This window comes from Schistocerca piceifrons, chromosome 9 (assembly GCF_021461385.2).
Source record: "Schistocerca piceifrons isolate TAMUIC-IGC-003096 chromosome 9, iqSchPice1.1, whole genome shotgun sequence".
Taxonomy (NCBI): domain Eukaryota; kingdom Metazoa; phylum Arthropoda; class Insecta; order Orthoptera; family Acrididae; genus Schistocerca; species Schistocerca piceifrons.
This window is the reverse complement of record NC_060146.1, coordinates 137,686,464-137,707,226: the sequence shown is the minus strand read 5'-3', so window position 1 is coordinate 137,707,226 and position 20,763 is coordinate 137,686,464. Positions and strand designations below refer to the sequence as shown.

Below are 20,763 nucleotides of genomic sequence, written 5' to 3'. Positions count from 1 at the left end.
TTAAGACAGGAACGTAGTCTTTCACCCGTACTGTTCAATCTCTACATCGAACAAGCAATGAGGGAAATAAAAGAAAGATTCAAGAGTGGCATCAAAATTTAAGGTGAAAGGATATCAATGATACAATTTGCTGATGACATTGCTATCCTCAGTGAAAGCGAAGAAGAACTGCAGGATCTGTTGAATGGAATGAAAAGTATAGTGAGTACAGAATACGGACTGAGATTAAATCAAAGAAAGAATGAGATAATGAGAAGTAGAGGAAACAGGACAGTGAGAAACTTAACATTACAACTGTGGACCACGAAGTAGAAGTAGTTCAAGAACTCAGCTATCTAGGCAGCAAAGTAACATCTGGATGGAGCAAGGACACAAAAACCAGACTGGCACTGGTGAAAAAGGCATTCCTGGCCAAGAGCAGTCTGCTAGTATCAGACATAGGCCTTAACTTGAGGAATAAATTTCATAGAATGTACATTTGGAGCAAGGCATTGTATGGTAGTGAGACATAGACTGTGGGAAAACCAGAACAGAAAAGAATCAAAGCCTCTGAGACATGCAACAGAAGAATATTGAAAATTAGGTGGACTGATAAGGTAAGGAATGAGGAGGATCTCCGCAGAATTGGCGAGGAAAGGAACATATGGAAAACACTGACAATAAGAAGGAAAAGGGTGATAGGACATCTGTTAATGCATCAGGGGATAACTTACATTATACTAGAGGGAGCTGTAGAGGGTAAAAGCTGTAGTGGGAGACAGAGACTCCAGCAAACAATTGAGGATGCAGGGTGCAATTGCTACTCTGAGATGGACAGATTAGCACAGGAGAGGAATTTGTGGTGGGCTGTGTCAAACCAGTCAGAAGATTGAAACTTCCTGGCAGATTAAAACTGTGTGCCGCACCGAGACTCGAACTCGGGGCCTTTGCCTTTCACAGGCAAGTGCTCTGCCAACTGAGCTACCCAAGCACGAATCATGCCCCGTCCTCACAGCTTTATTTCTGCCAGTATCTCGTCTCCTACCTTGGTAGAAGTTTGGTAACCAGAAAACGAAGAAGAATAAGAAGACGACAATATTGTCAGTAATCTTGGACACTTTGTAGATAATGTGATTATACTCAAACACTGTCTTAGAAAAGCTGCCTTATTTTCAGTCAGACAATGATAAGATGAAAAAGTAGTGCAGTGATTTCCAGCTTTCTTTAAATGTTTAGAAATGTAAAATTGTACACTTTACAAAATGAAAACATGTAATATCCTATGCCTACAATTCCAATAAGCCACAGTTGGAGTCAGTCAATTCACGCATATACCTCATTATAACAGTTTATAGGGATATGAAATACCGTAGAACACTATCAATAAATCACAGTTGAATTTGGTCAACTCACATAAATACTTTACTGTAACAATTATAGGAATACGAAATGGAAGGATCATACAGGCTTAGTTCATAAGTAAACCACATGGCAAAATGTGGTTCATTGGTAGAATACCAGGGTAATGCAATCAGTATACAAAGGATATTGCAAACAAAACAATTGTATGACACAGTCTACAATATTGCTACAGTGTGTAAGAGCTGTATCATGCAGGATTATAATGAGATGTGGAACGTATGCAGGGACGCTAGCATAAATAGTCAAGAGATTTGTTCAACCCACAAGACAGTCACAAAAATCTGAAACAAATTATGTGGCACATGCCTGAAGATCAACATAAATCATTGCACTAAAGCATACTTAGAAAGTATGAGGAACCAACCTCAAACGACTTTGTAGAAATATACTACAATTTATGTATCACTCGCACAGGTTCTGTGAAGGCACAATTACACTAATTACAGCACACACAGAACCATTTAAGCAATCAGTCTTCCCATGCTCCATACGTGAAGGAGCCCTAATAATTGGTACATTGGGAAGCACCTTCTCTCATGCACTTTACAATGCCCTGCAGATTACAGATTTGGATTTAGATGAAGATGTACTCCTTAAATACTTACAGAAACTTACACTGATTTGTGCAAGGGCACTGGCATCTCAGTCTAGAGTGAAATACATTTCTACAGAGTTGACATCTTACTTGATGCATTGTTTATCAGCATTTATGTTGTCACTCAGAGTCACAGACAAATATACTGTAAACGTGAAACATTTATATTTCTAAACAGCATATTAAATTTTGAGTCTTCAGGAAGATAATCTGCACTTATGAGTCTTACATGTGGTCTATTTTTACAACACAGATATGCATACAAGATAAGAGAGAATGGAATTAGGAAAGGGTGTTGTAAATGCTTATCAATTGGTTGCAGGATATATACAGTAAAGGTGCTTTCACAGTTTAAATTTAATACATCAATCATAATTTTCAGTCACCATTTGCAGGAAAAATAGCAGCTATTCAAGAAACAATTATTCTGGTAATTTGTGGGTCATCTAATAAAGTACCACAACCTTGTAGTAATCTGATTGGTTCCTTATTTCAGCCCCTCTTTCAGTGATGAAGTTTATACACAGAAATGAGTAAATAGTCCCTAGACACACACATATTAAATGAAACATTTTGCCCAACTGCAATAGGCACTTTATTGTGGCAATATAAATGTCTAAGCCCATGTACGAGGGGTGTTCAATAAGTAATGCAACACATTTTATTTCTCCACCAACTACAGTTGAAAAAATATGTTGTGAGACCTCATGGAATATTCCTGCTTCATTACTTTAGTGTCTTGAAGTTTCAATAGGTGGTGGCACTATATGTATTCTGAAACAGAGGTGCATTCCGAGCAGAGAGCTCTCATTGAGTTTCTTTTGGCAGAAAAGCAGAGCATCACAGATATTTATAGGCACTTGCAGAATGTCTAGGGAGATCTGGCAGTGAACAAAAGTACGGTGAGCCATTGGGTGAGGTATCTGTCATCACTGCAACCAGGTTGCGCAATCCTGTATGATCTCCCATGAGCCAGTTGGCAATTCACAGCTGTGACTCCTGCATTGAGGTTCTAAAATAACAACACCCTATTAGCACCCAATAAACACAAAAAAAGATTTACAGGTTCTGCCATGCTTGTAATACTAGAGCACAGCAGGCAGAAAAGACCAGCTGCATGCCACCAACCAGTTATCTAACCGCAACATCTGGTCCTGATCTACACCATAAGTTAATTTAGTGTAATGCCGTGCTAAGTAGGCCTAAAATATATAGGAAGCACGAAAAGTCAGAGACTAAGTCCAAGAAATGGTTGTTACTTGCCAACACACTCATCTGAGGTGATTGTCAAATCACAATCAAACACACTGCTGCACAACTGGACATCTCCCAAAACTTCACTGGACAGCTCTTTCTCATACACCCCACATCCTGGATCTCGCTCGTTCTGACTTCCATCTGTTTGGCCCAATGAAGGATGCACTTTATGGGAAGCAGTACCTGGATGATGGCCAGATGTTGGCCAGTAGAGTGGTACTATGTGGGCATAGAGGCCCTCCCAATAAGATGGCATAGGATCATCACATCAAACAAACATTTTGTTGAAAAACATGGTTTTGTTGTCAAAAGAGTGGGGAATAATATGGTGTATTGGAAACATGAATAAAGGCAACCTGCTTTTAGAAAAAAATGAGTTGCATTACTTATTGAACACCCCTCATACTTCAGCTCTTGTTGCATAAGTTTCTCAAATAGCATGCCAATTTTGAACAAAATTTTCAAAGGGCAGAAAAAGTGGTGTCAATCATCTGCAGTAGACATCCAAGAAAATATTGTTGCAGCCTTTCCTGACAAGTGAAACTATGATCACAACTTCACAAAAATACATATATTCCCTTATGTGTTTTGTTGTTTATAGCTCCTCTGTGAATTAAACCATGTATATATTGACCACAACACCAGGCATAATGTAACCTGCACAATGAGCTAATGCATTAGCCAGTAGCACAAAACTGGGTGAACTACAGAAGTACTAAAATCTTCAATTCTCTAAAAAGCAATATCAAATGCATGGGCAGGAACACATCTTTGTTTAAACATAACTTAAGAAAATAACTCCTAGACATACCACATTAGCCTTTGGACGAACTCTTCACAGAAAGTAAATAAAATCCAAGATTCATCTGAAAAGTTCAGTGAATGACCTCAGAATATAAAATACTTTACTGGACTTCATGGTAATCACCACTAATCCTCCAGCTGGGTGCAACACAGACATTTGCGTTAAGCTCTTCCTGAACAATGTCGCGGCACCTGTGGTTATTGTGTCGGACGTAATTTCTGGTCTGTCTCCACATCAGAAATCATGATTGAATATTTTTTCTATTTCTCAGTAACAGCATAGGCTGCTATTTAATGGTCAAACTTTTTTTTGTTGCTCTGGAACATCACAGGTCAATATTTTCCCATCTGAAAGGCCGGAAGTCACATGTTACATATTCTCCAATTTCTCACATATGATTACACATGTACCTTCTTGCGACAGTAATTTTCTATCTGTGTCCTTGAGATTGTGTATGGAACCTTGCTTTAAGATGTACAACACTCAGAAAATTTATCAATATGTTTATTCTGATTTTTTAATGTTTTATAATATGGAATGCGATGCTTACATTTCCGGTATTATGTATTTACATTAAATGTCAATTAAAAATCAACTTAAAGTAAGTTTTTGGTTTTCTTGTTACATTACTATAATTCTATCCTTCCAGCTACCCTAATTATTGAATAAATATGCCCCAAGATTTTGTACAGAAAAATAAAATATCACCTGCAGTTGGAAACTGTCAACAAATGCTTCTCGTGGAATCACTCGAAGCACTAAAGCTACATGTTATCAGACATCCGCAATGTCTGCTCGTTCAACTTTCTTGCACAACTGTGCTTTTACACCCTCATTATTCTCCAGGTTTGGCACCAGCAGACTTCTTTTTATTTCCTCAACTTATATTAGCCCTGAATGGCTTACTCATCACAGACGTTGCAAGTGACCACAGTGCTTTGAGTGATTCCACAATAAATGTTTGCTGGCAGTTTCCACCAAATTTACAACCAATTTCAGAAATGCACTGTAGCTAACTGTGACAATTTTGAAGGCTAGTAAAGGAATTTCGTTTGTAATTTTTGTTTCCTTTATTTTCTGAAACCATTCACCGAACTTTTCAGACATACCTTGCATAAAAGTTCTGTTCACATCTGTACAACAGCGATAAACATTATTATGTGATTATTAAATGACCCAATGTTCAGAATAGTATTTTTTATATCTCTTCTTGCACCACTGCTTGCATTCTGCCTTCAATTTGTCATTTCACAGTAACTTTCCTTCACAATAACAACAAAGGGAACAACATATAATCCTTACAGAGCTCTATGAAATGAATGTATTGTGTTTGTGTGTTGAATTACCTCAGAAAATTATTTCACATGACATCAATGATTGAAAGTATACAAACTAAGCTAACTTTCTAATGCTTTCATAAATAAAAGTAGCAATTGCACACAAAGAAAACATTGTTGTCGTCAAGCGTTTGAGATGGCATACTACATGCAATTTTCAATTCAGATTTTGATCAACATAAAAACTCAGGAATTTTGAATAATCAGTTTTACATATTTCCTTTCCAATGGACTGTACTGTTATGTGCTCCCCTGCAAAGAATTAAGTGAATTATTGTTTTCCTAAGTTAAGTAATATATCAATAACCAAGAATCAATCAACAGTACTTTTGTATATTTTATTTATTGCTGCTGTTTGCTTCATCATACTGGATAAAAGGCTGACATAAGAAGGTAGTCTCAAACATAATTCCTGTAGCTCCATTATACAGGGTGCTGCCGAGCTGTCTGACACATTTCAGATGTTCATAAATTTTGAAATGGAAACAGGAAAGATAAAGTGAAACAGTCTGTAAATACTCTGAAATATGCCACTTATTATCCAAATTTTACCTGCTTATTTCTTGAAAGTGTGTCTGAAAGGTGGCCTCCATTTAAAAAAAGCACTGTTGTAAGTACATCCTGAAGCTATAGTACATGTGCCTCTGTAGGTTGCCATCAATAGTTGCAACTTCATCAGCAGTGGCTTGTTTTACTTCTTCAATGTTCACTATACAGCTCTGGAACATGCATTCTTTCAAGAATCCCCGCAAGAAAAGATCTTGGGTAGTAATATCAGGTGACCAAGAAGGCCAAGTGGTACCTCCAAAATGAGATATAAACTTCCAAACATTCCGCCAACAACAAACCTACTGTTTTGAGTGGTGCAGTGTACTGCATCTTCTTCCCGCAAACAAAGAATCTTCTGGTCAATGCCTAGCTGTTGTAAGCAAGATCAAATAAAGTTTTCTGTGGCAGTGACATAATACTGTAAATTAACAGTCATTGTTTAGCCATCTTCCTCCTCAAAAGAAATACAGGTCTACAAACCCAAAAACAACAAATCCACACCAAGTGTCACTTTGGGACAGAGCAACAGCTCTTTGTGTAGCTCTATAAACATAAGAGAAAGGAATTGTCCCACTCACTTTTGGGAAACTATAAATCTAAACATGAGTGGCTCGAAAGGAATTTGAACTGCTGTCTTGCCATGTCTGAACCACTGCACTAGATTGCTCAATGCAGCTCAGAAGGTACTGTGTGCTCTGTTTGTTGATGAAGCCCAGAAGGAGGAAATGGGCTTCATTGGACATGAAGAAATTATTCACAAAACCAGGTTACCAAATTGATCATGATAGTGCAGAAATTAGCTAGTGCTTCTTTGACTCTGGGGTTAAGTTTCTGAGCAATCTGTAAGGATCAAATCTGAGCTCCTCACACATCTGGCATAAACTTCTTCAACTCTCCCCTAAAATGCGAGACTGCTGGCACTAAAGCATCAAGGATTAAATACAAAAGCTTCCCTAACTCTCTGCAAGTTTTTGTGTGTGCACACTGGTCTCAGAACTCTGTGTTTCACATTGCACACATTACTGCTGTTTTCAAACTGCTCCGACCAAAGCAGTATGGTATTCTGCGATTGTATCTGACGGTGTCACCTAAAATGTGTTGCACTTTTGTTGCAATTTAGTTTTGCAACATACAGATAATAAGATGCTGTACACTCCAATATGCCTTTGCTACAGGAATATGAAATGGTATTCTCTCCTTTACCCTTTGTCTCTCTGCCTCCCAATACAAGCTAATGTGCATGCACAATATTCATGGTCAAACTGTGTCAGTCAGCTCCACACTACCCTGTAATATGGCACATTAGAAACTTCTGAAAAAGGAATGAGAATGGGATGTATATCCAGGCCAATCACTTTTCTCGTGTGTGATTTGTGATACAAATAGTACCCCAACTCATGCTTTTTTCACGTAACATCATAAAAACCACTGACTGCATTGAGGATTTCTTTCTGGGAGAACATAGCACACTACCTCAGATGGAGAGTCATTGACAGGTGTAGAAATAACTCCACACATGTTAGGACACTTGCCATTCATGTTGTATATTACTTATTTGCAGACAATATTAATAGTAACCACAAACTAGTTGCAGACAACAGTTATTTATAATCCGAAAAAAGACTGCACAAATATTTAGTCTCATCTTGCAAAGATTTCAAAGTGGTGCAAAAAGTGGTCATTTCCCCTGCATGTTAATAAATGTATAATTTTGCACTTCACAGAATGGATACACACAATAACACAGGTATCAATGAGTCACAACTGGAATCGATCAGCTCATACAAGTACCTGGGTGTAACAACTTGTAGGAATATGAAATGGAATGACCACATAGTCTCAGACATAAATCACGTAGCAGATATCGGTTCATTGGTACGATACTGAGGAAATGCAGTTAGCCTTCAAAGAGGACTGCTCACTAAAAACTCGTGCATCTCACCCTAACCCTAAAATGATGTTCAAGAATTGGGAATTGTACCAAACAAGACTAACAGAGGATATTGAGTATACACAAAGAAAGTCAGCACGAATGGTCACAGGTTTGTTTGACCCTGGGAGAGAATCACAGAAATGCTGAAGAAACTGAACTGGAAGATATCTGAAGATGGATGCAAACTATCACATGAAACTCTGCATACTATGAGGTCTGGTCAAAAAATTCTGGAACATTCCTAATTTCTTACCAATGGTGTCTTGGAGTGAAATGCAGTTCGCATCCCTGCACACGCCAGTGTTTAATGTGTATCTGCCAGCAGTTTCACTGTTGTATGTCCATTAATTATTGTTCAGTGCTGTATTGAGTAGAACATGGTGTCACATAGTTTGCATATTTCGAGATGGTAGTGTTAGAGGAGCTATGCACCTGTGTTAAATTTTGCATGAAACTCACGAAAAATGTTACAGAGCCACACCAAATGATGCAGTAAACCTATGGTGATGAGTGCTTAAGCCATACTAGGTGATACAAATGCCTCACAGGGTTTAAAAATGGCCAGACGGAGGTAAAGACGACCCTCAATCAGGACACCCTTTGATGTCTGTCGACGATGCTTACATCAGGAACGTCAACAAAACTGTGCGTGCCAATCGAAGACTGACTGTCCGAGAGGTTGTAGTGCAAAAGAATGTAACATTTCAGTTGGATCATGTCATGAAATACTGACACAGCATCTCGGAATGCATTGTATTGCTGCCAAGTTCATCCCGCAGCTCATTAGTCAAGACCAGAAAGAGTTTTGCCTCGCAATCAGTGTAGAGCTTTTCAAGTGCACAAATAAGAATGAGATGTTCCTCAAGAGCACTATAACTGGTGACGAGACATGGGTCTACAGTTATGATGTTGAGACCAAGGTTCACTCTTCGCAATGGGTTGGAAAAGTTTCTCCAAGAACAAAATATGCTTATCACGTCAATGCAAACGTCAAAGCCTTGCTGATAGTTTTCTTTGACTTTGAAGGATCAGTTCATCATGAATTCATGCCACAGGGAGAAACTGTTAATCAATGGTACTTTCGGGACACATTGGGACACCTGTGAGAAGCGAATGGCGAGACAATTCATGGCTCTTGCATCATGATAATGCACCTGCACATTTGTCCCTGTTGGTACATGACTATTGCACAAAAAATGAAATCACTGAGCTGCCTCATGCTCTTACTCTCCAGACCTGACCTCTGTAGCATTTTTTTTATTTCCAAAGTTGAAAACCCTATTGAAAGGACAAAGATTTGTGATGACAGAAGATTTGAAATGACAGACCAGATAAAGGAAAATTCATGGACAGCACTTTGTGTGATCCAGAAAGAAGCGTACCAAGACAGTTTTCACCATTGGAAGTGGTGTATCAATTGTGGAGGAGAGTATTTTGAATGAAACCATGCACAAAAAGTAAAATGTAAGTGTAGAAAAATTTTGTGGACAAAGTTCCAGGATTTTTTGAACAGATCTCATATGTTTCAAGCACCAACTTTAAGAGATGAATCTAGGAATATACTACAACCCCCTTTGTATTGCAGTTGCACAGATTGCCAAGATGAATTTTAAGTAATTATAGTGTGCACAGAGGCATCTAAGGTATCATTCTTAGTGTGCTTCACATTTGAATGGAATTAAGGTAGCCCTAATAACTGCAACAATAGGGAATTCTCTCCACCAAGCACTTCACAGTGGTTTGCAGATTGCGGTTGCAGATGGAAATGTAGGTGTAGGTGCAAAGGAGTGGTTATCAGTCATATCAAACACCTTTCATCATGTTGTGCACAGGGGATTTCAGAGATTATATTTGGATGTAAAGAAACATGAATTTTAGTACTTACCGAAGTTTCTTCTTTAACAGATATGTACTCAATCTCTCGCTCCGGAACACCACGTAGGTCAGCCCCCACCTGAAGGAAAGGAAACGAGTCATGTACACATGCATCACAGAGAACAAGCAGCACAGATGCAACCAGTCTACAGAATATACATGATTACACCATCACAATTTAAAACCTGTGCCAGAACGAGATTCGAACCCAAATTTCCCCCTTATTGCGAGACCCATCGCTCACCCAGTCACTAGGGATAGAAACAAAGTGAACTGAAGGCCCTGAAATTAAATAAACTGATGAAAAGGGTATGAAAAGAATCGTTCACACTGCAGACTCTGCTGTTTATGAATGTTTGGGTGACATGAAGTTGCAGAGATTGTGGTGTTGGTCATTGCAGTTTTTCTGTGGACTTTGAATGTGCATATATTTTTGTGTCTTGTGATACTCAGCCGAAAGCATGAATTACCCAGACCTAATAGACAGAGAATGGAAAACATGCAATCATTTTTAAGTTTCATCTGTTAACTTATTGGGTAGAACAGGTAACACAAATCAAAGAAAAGTGCCTTTTATGACACTGTTTACGGTGACAATACACTGATATAGATTATTTCAGCATCATGTGGGTTATTTTTTGTGACAACTAGCTACAATTACCCTATGCTGTGCATTTCACAGTGGTTTGCAGAGTCTGTACCCATATTATGTGCAATCTGGGAGTATTTTTACAAATAGCATACATTAATACAACCTTCTCAGTTTTCAAGCTGTATTACTTTGAATAGAATACTAGACATTTTGATAGCTGTCTCCACTATGGTCATGAGGATTTCAAATCACTTATTGGGTCTGGCATGACGTTCAGCTTATATAGAGGCAATGGCAGCATCTGGAACCTTCCAGAGTGGCACATGCACGGACAGCAAGTTGGGTGTCTTTCAGCAGCTCCGTCCTGCCGAGGGACCGAGTCATGTCAGATGGCGCAGGAGGCCGATTCTGCATTTGGAACTGCCACTCCCACACCCTGTCAAGCATCAAGCCTCCATCTTTGCTTTTGCTTACTGTCCAAAGCCTGACCCCATACTTTACGAAGTGTGTACCCTCGGTCTCTTTTAAAACTGTTGCTGTTTATTCTAATATTGGCCACGTCTTCTAAAGCAGAATCCAAATATGATGGTGTTCAAGCCAACTCTCTCGTCTTTTCAAATTGTATTTTATGCCCATTTTTTAGGCAATGTTCAGCCACAGCTGCCGAAGAGATACAGGCTGAGATCGGTGCTCTGCCCCACCACAAAGGTAAGAGGCGTGTTAAGCCCCATTAAAGACAACACAGATCTTCAAGTTCCTGGCATTTATGGTGTCACCTGTGTTTTTAGCAACATTCACATAAATAAAACTATCCGCACTGTTGCCGAACACTGTACAGAGCATTCACATCACTTACATGACAGTATCTGAAAATTGCCTAGAAAACAGGCAAAAAATACAACTTGAAAAGATGGGAGGCCAGAGATACACACTTGGGAGGGCATGGGGCCAGGTTTTGGACACTGAGCAAAAGCAAAGACGGATGCTCGATGCTTGTAGGGATGCGGCTGCTGCAGTTTCAAACACGATGCCAGCCCCTCACACCATCTGATATCACTTGGTTCCGTTGTGGGTGGAGCGCCTGGGAGCTGTCCGACTCACCTTCCACACGTGCGCCATGCCGGTCCTGTCAGGAAGGTTCAAAACACTGCCATTGCATCTACACAGGGTGGTTTAAAATGGACTTCACAACTTTCAAATGATATAGAAATTTACTGAGATAACAAATAGAATCGGTAGATGTGTCATTTTGCAGCAAACAACTTCAAGTTTCACATAAAAGTGTCAAGTATCATTTTGGTTTGATGTGACTACCATTTGTGATATGGCAGACATCCCACTGGTAATCAATTTCCTCCCACAGTTCTTGCAGCAAATTGGGTGTAACTTGCACAGTAGCAATGTAGATTCAATTTTTCTCAGCAAGCTAAGTAGTTTCATTGGGGAGAAACATACACATTGTCTTTAATGAAATCCTGGAGAAAGAAATCCAGTGGTGCCAAGTCTGGAGAGTGACATGGCCATGCAATTAGCCCTTCACAGCCAATCCATCAGCCTGGTAAGCCATTATCAAGGACACCTCGAACAAAGTTCTTGTGCCAAGAGTAAATTGTAGGGCCTGCTCGGAGGTTCTCTAGACCGAACAGTTGTTACAGAGTTCATTTCATAAAACTGAAACACACAGCAAGCATGCTCTGCACCAGCAAAAATAGCCATTTTAACTGTGCACTATACTGCTGCTGCTCCTGGTGGTGGAAAGGAAGACTGATACCCTCCACAGATCAAACTTGGAGTTGTTTGCTATAAAATGACAAATCTACCGATTTTGTAAGTTACCTGAAAAAATTTCAACAACATAGTTCCAAATTGTAAAGTTCTTTTTGACTCACCCAGTATAAAAGAAAAATGCTGTGCCAGGAATGGCAGTCAGTAATTTTAACTCCTGATGACAATGCCTGATCCACTATTGAAAGTTTGAGTATTTTATTTGAAGTGACACGACTAGTAAACTGAGAAGATTTTATTGAAGCATGTTGCCAGAAAAGACTCCGAGAACAACTGAAATAGAGTTTCTATGTAAAAATACAGCAACATGCCTGTCATTTAAGTAAATATTTTTGAATCTCAATCTACAAAAAAACTTGATATATCCAACCCAAACACACAGATAATATCCATCCAGAAACTCATCGGTGCAGCATTAGAAACTGTCAAGCAGAAATGAATTAAGTTTTGTTTTTAAAACTTTCATTACGTGTCAGCATGTTTTTGCACAATGTAGGTGGTCAAATATTTTCATGCCTGCATGCTTTGCTCTTTTCTGTGCAAGACTAAGGTTAAGTTGTCAGTTGTGAAGGCTATTTTTATGTATTCTATAAATCCAGTCACAGAGCACAAATATGTATCAATCAAGTTATTAATTTCAGTCAATGATGAGCGTCTTCAGACCTGAGAAGATGCAGTATATTGCACCTATTGTATGATCACATATATGATAGTACAGTCATAATAATCCATACTAAAATTATAAATGTAAAAGTATCTCAGTCTGTTATGCTTTCATGACTAAATTGCTGAACCAATATTGATAAAATTTGGCATGGAGCTAGCTTGAAGGCTGAAGAAGAATATAAGCTACTTTAGAAAGTGTGTAGTACAACATATTTATTGATTTGAAGAATATAGCACAAAATATGAAATAATAATTACACTTTGAGAAAGCTATTTATTCTTTGACTTTTGAAATGTATCACATTTACGAAAATGCTTTTATTGTTTGGTATGTTCTACAAAAAAAAAAAAAATATTCTTCATATACATATACATGTTTAATCCATACTTCCATATCAATATCAGTCACAAACCCCATCGCATTTTGGCCGCTGAGCATCTTGGGTCTCTCATTTTTATTGCTGCATTAAAATTTGCATGAAGATCTCATGGTTAGGCGGTTAGCACTGTTGGTTCACAACCATGGGTTCGAGAGCTCAATTCCCACTCGGATCATTTTTTTCCATCCATCTTCTTGCTCACGTCTTGATGTGTGCATTTCCACATCATTTTATTATCACCAGTGTGCAAGTCACCATAGTGGTGTCAAATAAACAGACTTATACAACACTCCTGAACTTCCCAACCAGGGTCTCCCAACCAATAAAGCTATACACACATTTCATTTTACAATCCATCTTCCTTACTAACATTTTAAACACAAAAGTGACTGTCTGTTATGTTTTCACGACTAAACCACTGAACTAATATCTGTGAAATTTGGTGTGAGATAGCTTGAACACTGATGAAGAAGATAGGCTAATTTAAAAAGTGTGTAGTACAAGTTTTTTATTGACTAGCAGAATATCATACAAATTAAGGAAAAATATTTACCCTTTGAAAAAGTTACTTAGTCTTTCACTTTCGAACTTTATCATATTTGTAAAAAGCTTACACTGGTTGATGTATTCTATGTAATATTATTCACCATAATCAATACAATGCTTATTCAGTTCTCGACATATTTAATCCATACTTCAATACTAACACTAGTATTATTAATTGTGAAAGCAACTCACTCAATTATATTTTTATGACTGAATTGCTGAACTAATTCTGACGGTATTTGTTATGGAGATAGCTTGAAAAGACCAAAGGCTACTTTAGAAAGTTATATCCTCTTGAGTATTATTAACATTGTTAAATGTAGTATATGTGAGTGGCATGCACATAACGCTGGCATGATGGTCAGCAACTCTTTGTGTTTATAGACTATTCTGTGACAGTTCAAATCCAATGTTATTGTGTGCATGGTTTATGATACTGAGTTCCTACAACACCTGGCATAGCTGGTGAGTTTGGTGACATACAATAAAATCAAACTGTAAGCCTGAGAACCATATTTACCCTGTTACTATAAGCCTTGCAAACATGTCTAGTTTAGCGCATTCTTCTAAGAGAGCTCAAGCTGCAAAAGTTATGTACTTGAATCCCACAATGTCAGAACAATCTCATGTCCGCCAGAACTAGGACGCAGAACATCAGGTGGCCTTGAGAGCTACAGAGACATTACAACAGTCACAAGCCCATCGGAATTTAGCTGCTGAGCACCACACATTCTTTACAGTTTCCAAGACGCTTGAAGACTCCCAACGACAGCATCACTTAAATACTGTACAAGAAACAGAGAGTAGTTTTACATGTGGAACTTTTGGTGAGACTGCATTTGATTATGATCTGTTAACGGACTATGTTAATCATATATTAGTCATTACAGGGAATGGATCAAAAATGTAGGCACCATAACACTCAAATGGAAGGGAGAAACAGCTGGTATGTGTTGCTCTGGTGGCAAATTCTTACATGCAGTACTAGTTGAGCCAGAGAAACCCCTAAAATCTCTAATTCTGCATGAATATTGAGCCATTTTTAAATATAATTAGAAAATATAATATGTACTTTCAGATCTGACATACAGAAAAATGATACAAAGACATTCATTATGTACCTACATACTGGCACCACATACATTTTATACATATGTCTCTCCACCATTATCTACACAGACATCTCATACAATTACTGGCTTATTTATTCACCATCACTCATCAAAACAAAACTACCAATATGCAAGTGAAGCAGCAGATAACAGTTGGTTAACCATATAAGCTTCATCATGAAGGTAATACTTCTGTTCCTGATGATATATTTATGAATGCTACTATTATTTTTAAAATGTGCCTCATTCTTCACAACTAACTGTGTAAGAGAGTAAACTTATTGTGGGTATTTTCTAAACAGTTCCCCACTTGAAATTCATGAATGGACACAAGATTTTATCTTTACAGCATATCTGTGCAATGCATACTTTGTGTCTATGTGTGGAACCGCACCACAAAATTATTCCATTTGACATCAAGTAATGGAAGTATGAAAGCTATTTTTCTAATCCTTACATCACCATATCAGCAATTACATGTTGCTAAACTCAAGTGTTTAAGAAGACCTGCAGTATGTGACCCCCAATTCAAGTTCTGGTCAATAAAAATAACCAGGAATTTTGAAAAATCTGTTTTACAGGACAAGGATGAGGACAAGGCAGGAAATCAAATGCATACTTTGCAAAAGAACTGTTGTGACATTTTGCATGATCAAGCATGACATGCATAGTGGCTTACAGAGAGTATATTTAGATGGAGAGAGAGATGAATTATAGTACTTACCGGAGCTTCTTCCTTAACAGATACATACTCGAACTCCTGCTCTGGAGATGCAACTGGTTCAGACTCCACCTGAATGAAATGAAAAGAGTTAAGCACAGGTGAAATGCAGAGCACAAGAAGCACAGATGAAACCAGTCTACTGAATATAAATGATTATGTCACAACCATAAAAATATCTGTGCCAGATCGAGACTTAAGCCCAAATTTCCCACTTAATGCAACAACCGACGGCAGGTTCAGTGGCATTTCTATACAGTTTTTGATGGCATCAATTTGTGTCCATATCACTGAAGATACAACTGCAACCTACCACACTTTCTGAGTGAATGATTTATTTCACCAAAACTAGTTTCAGGCCTGGGCCCATCAGCAAATGAGAGTGATGATTTCTTGTACAAATTTCACTTCTTTTATTCTTTATTTGCTGTGCAGCTTTTTCTTCATGTTCACTTTGATATACTTTGAAATCTCTTTTACAGTAGATACAACTGAAACTTGTGCTTTTTGAAATCGTGCATAGTTCCCTTTATTTGGTGAGGTGAAATTTTCATTATTTTATTCATGACGGTTTGGCAACACTACAGCTGTTTTCATAAATATCACTGAAGAAAAAAACTGCAACTAGCCACACTTTTTGAATGAATGATTTATTTCTCCCCAACTAACTACTGCATTTAACAAAAAAATATCTAGCAGAAAAAGTGATTCCAAAATACATCAAAGTGAACAACAACAACAACAACAGTATAGCTGAACACCAGAAAGGGGACAAAAATGTGACATTTTTATGAAGCATTCTCACTGCCACCTGACAACTGGCCCAATCCAGAAACAATAAACCACTCATTTAGAAAGTGAGACAAATTGCACTTTTATCTTGGATGAAAAATGGCTCTGAGCACTATGGGACTTAACTTGTGAGGTCATCAGTCCCCTAGAACTTAGAACTACTTAAACCTAACTAACCTAAGGACATCACACACATCCATGCCCAAGCCAGGATTCGAACCTGCGTCCGCAGCGGTCGCGCGGTTCCCGACTGTAGCTCCTAGAACCGTTCGGCCACCCTGGCCGGCTTATCTTGGGTGACATTTACATACCCATGGTACTGTCAAACTGTCACTGATATAGTAATGTCACTGCACAATCACCAATTTCATCCTCACTGACCCTGCCATTCATTTTGGTGTATTTAATTCATTTTACCAAAAAATATACCCACAACTCCTGTGATATCAGAAGTGTCCAGTAGCAGATTTACTTCACAACCTGTTTGCGAGATGCTGCTGGGGTGTCTACACATGCATTCTGCAGGGAGGGACAGATTACACAGATACCGCATAGTTCTACAAAAACTGATGAGTCTGGTATTCACAATGAGCCACAACTAGACTGTCTGCCTCCCATTCAGTAACATCACACTGAGACAATCTTCGAGCCTACAGCTGCAGTTCCTGAATGTTTTTGGTGACTGAACCCTTTTGAGATACTCAATATTTTACAGAGCCCTAAGATAAGCATAACCACATTTTATGTTCATTATTCAGTTACAAACATTCGGTGAAAATTATACACAAATAGATATGTCATACATTACTGACTTCTTCAACAATCTACAAAACAGTACAGAATAATATACTAAAGAAAATACACCTGTATTCATTCTACTGTAAACCGATGAAATTGTTAACATCTGATGGAAGTTATGAAGCTTTTTATTTTTGACCAAATGTTTAATGTCAGGCTTGGTAAAAGAGAGTTGAAGACACATCAGGCTCAGTCTATTGTGGTGAAGCTGCATAAGCTGAGAATCCCATTTCACACAAGTATGTTGTTGGAAATGGCAGAAGAACAGTCAGAGCCTCTGTGGCAAGATATGGATATTCATCCTGAATCTTGCACCAAAAATCATCATTGTTTTGAACAAAGATTCCATGCTTAAATGTGATGTAATTTCTAAAAAGCATTCATAGGTTTTGTTTGACATATTTTCTGGCTACTGCAAATTTGGTGCAAAAGGCTTCTGAAGCTGTAAATTCATTTTCAGCTTAGTTGTCTGCTCTTATGGAAAATACACCGCATCTCAAAATATGCACACATATCATGGAGACATTGGAGCAAGTTTTCAAGTTCTTTACTGCCAACAAAAACAAGTTGATTATTTTGTTACTAGCATCAAAAACTGATGCTTTTGTCCTTTTAAAGATAGATTTAATTCATTATTTTTTCCAAATAGATATTGAAAAAAATCCTAGACTCGACAACCAGTTCACATCACTCAAATGGTCTTCAATTAAAAAAGATTAAAAAAAATATTCTGTCATAAAAGCTCAAAATTCAGCTATTAGTTCGATTAACCTTGTTGAAGCTTTAGCCCGAGTAGGTCATCTAACCTCAGATGGAGCACTTATATTTTATGTCTGCCCCCACAATCTTCACACAATACTGATAATGGACATCACTGACAAGGGCATGATTTAATGTAACTGATTATTTTTTCTGTTTCATCAAGAACCAGTTTTAGGTACACCTTCTTTACCATGAGTGCTTGTCTATGAAGGGTATAGTACCTGGAACTACGGTTTGGGACTTCCCTTTCTGTTAGTTATACCCCTCCAGCTGTTTTACCAATGACTGTATATTGATACAATGATTTCATCTGAGTAGTTTATTTTAAAAAAATTGTTAATTGCATTAAAAATTTCTTTTCTGACAGCACTAATTGTCAGTGAAGTGCACATAAGCAAGCTGTCTTTGAGTGAATGTTTATATGGATATCGTACTATGTCAGCAAGATGGCGAGTCCAGCAACATCGGTGGAATCATCCATTTGCAAGACAAATTTGTTGTGCCAAAGGCAACCAACTATACCTGCAAGATCATGAATTTGACATGAGACAATATCATTTGAAAGTGGCACTGTGGAAAGATATGCAGGTGTTATGTCTGCGACACACGGTTTTAGTAAATTCTAAGTGACAGCGTGTGCTTTGCCCACTTGTGCAATGTGATAGCTCACTAAATACAATACTTCTGTGGCCTTTTCATTCACAGTTTCGATCACATACTTCATAGTTCTTTAACTTCTTAATAACTGTTCTTTATTACATATAAAAAATTCTTCATTGTCTTTGCAGTCGGGATGTATAGTTTCTAAATCTCAGTACATCTTAGCAGGTACCATGAAACTACTTAGAGGCAGCTACATAACATGAAGAGAGGTGAGGCGTTAGAATTAGGAAATCCAAGATTGAGGTAAGAATTGTCATAATTTTACCTTACACCTCAGACTATTCCATAGATCAGTATGTCACCACACCTAAGATTTTGTATTCTTGTTAGTTGGCTTCACCAACTCACAGCCAAACTGTCAACTTCAAACCTAACCTTGACCTTGGGTTGCGCTACAGGTCAGTCCGTTACCAGAAAACACCTTCCACTATGTAGAAACAAAAGAAACATTGTAACTTCCTGTCGGATTAAAACTGTGTGCCGGACCAAGACTCGAACTCAGGACCCTTGCCTTTCGCGGGCAAGTGCTCTACCAACTGAGCTACCCAAGCACGACTCACACCCCGTCCTCACAGCCTTACTTCTACCAGTACCTCGTCTCCTACCTTCCAGACTTTACAGAAGTTCTCCTGCGAACCTAGCAGAACTAGCACTTCTGAAAGAAAGGATATTGCGGAGACATGGCTTAGCCACAGCCTGGCGGATGCTTCCAGAATGAGGTTCACAGGAGAACTTCTGTAAAGTTTGGAAGGTAGAAGACAAGGTAATGGTAGAAGTAAGGCTGTGAGGATGGGGCGTGAGTCGTGCTTGGGTAGCTCAGTTGGTTGAGCACTTGCCCGCGAAAGGCAAAGGTCCCGAGTTCGAGTCTCGGTCCGGCACACAGTTTTAATCTTCCAGGAAGTTTCATACCAGCACACACTCCACTGCAGAGTGAAAATCTCATTCTGGAAACATTTCCTAGGCTGTGCCTAAGCCATGTCTCCGCAATATCCTTTCTTTCAGGAGTGCTTGTTCTGCTAGATTCGCAGGAGAACTTCTGTAAAGTTTGGAAGGTAGGAGACACGGTACTGGTAGAAGTACAGCTGTGAGGACGGGGCGTGAGTCGTGCTTGGGTAGCTCAGCTGGTAGAGCACTTGCCCGCGAAAGGCAAAGGTCCCAAGTTCAAGTCTCGGTCCGGCACACAGTTTTAATCTGCCCGGAAGTTTTATACCAGCACACGCTCCACTGCAGCGTGAAAATCTCAATCTGAAAAGAAACATTGTCAATGTTCTGCTCTTTTTCTGCCTGCACAGGTATGACATTGCATGCCACATCACTATTACGCAACAGGACGAAGCCAATATCTGGTATCGGTACATTAAACTGACTTGTTCCACATTCTGTCTTTTGATTCCTGGGGGAACTTCCACACCTAAATGGTGCTACACTGATGTGCACACAATGAGGTGGGCGGAGGGCCAATGCACAGTGGCAAGGGACAGAGTACCACATCACGCTGTACCCAACAGAATCATATATCATATTACCGAGTCTGCATGTAGCATGTGGTTACTGGGAACGTAGAACATTTAGCACTAATTGTCGTGTTAGTTTAGATACAGTGAACTTACTTTGCTACTGTAATGTTCATTATGCATGGCACGACACAAACATGACAAATACTACATTAAGAGGTGACAACGGAGCATATACAGTTCGCTAGGAGAGTTAGAAGCAAAAACAGTGGCATGATGTGGTACCAACCCCGGGGCTGTTAGTTTCCATGGTAGGAAACGGCTGGAGTGTGATGTGTGGGACAGAGATAGAGAACACACTGGCTATGCTGCAAACTATTCTCCACCTCTCTCTAAAGAATGCATCACACAACTGCTTTCTCAACTGCATAGCAATACAGTAATGAAAAGACCTCCATTACAATGCCCGACTAGAAATCGGCAGCATCAGTGGAAATAACTTTTCATACCTGTTCTCTCAGAGTAACTCAAGACCACAAGCAACAGTATTTTACAGCAAAATTGTACTATTTTCAAAGCCTACTAATACTTGTGACAAATATAAAAGTTGAGAATATCCTAATCAATAATACCTTTTGTTTATTATTGCCATGACAAACTTCAGTAAGCAAATTATTTTCCAAGGACTACACACATCACAGACAAAACTGAGGTCGTTTTATTGAGCCTACAGCAGGAGG

General features: G+C 38.7%; 1 protein-coding gene across 5 annotated transcripts in view; it reads right to left on the bottom strand.

The window, feature by feature from the left end:
- LOC124717229 (zinc finger protein 501-like) overlaps nucleotides 1–20,763 on the bottom strand; it is a 139,642-nt gene that overhangs the window by 85,345 nt on the left and 33,534 nt on the right. For all 5 annotated transcript variants that reach the window (XM_047244025.1, XM_047244028.1, XM_047244029.1 and 2 more), the window contains 2 exons: nucleotides 15,558–15,626; nucleotides 9,763–9,831 (listed from right to left, as the gene is read on the bottom strand). In XM_047244025.1, the coding sequence (XP_047099981.1) occupies nucleotides 9,763–9,831; nucleotides 15,558–15,626 (138 nt within the window). The remainder of the gene's footprint in view (nucleotides 1–9,762; nucleotides 9,832–15,557; nucleotides 15,627–20,763) is intronic.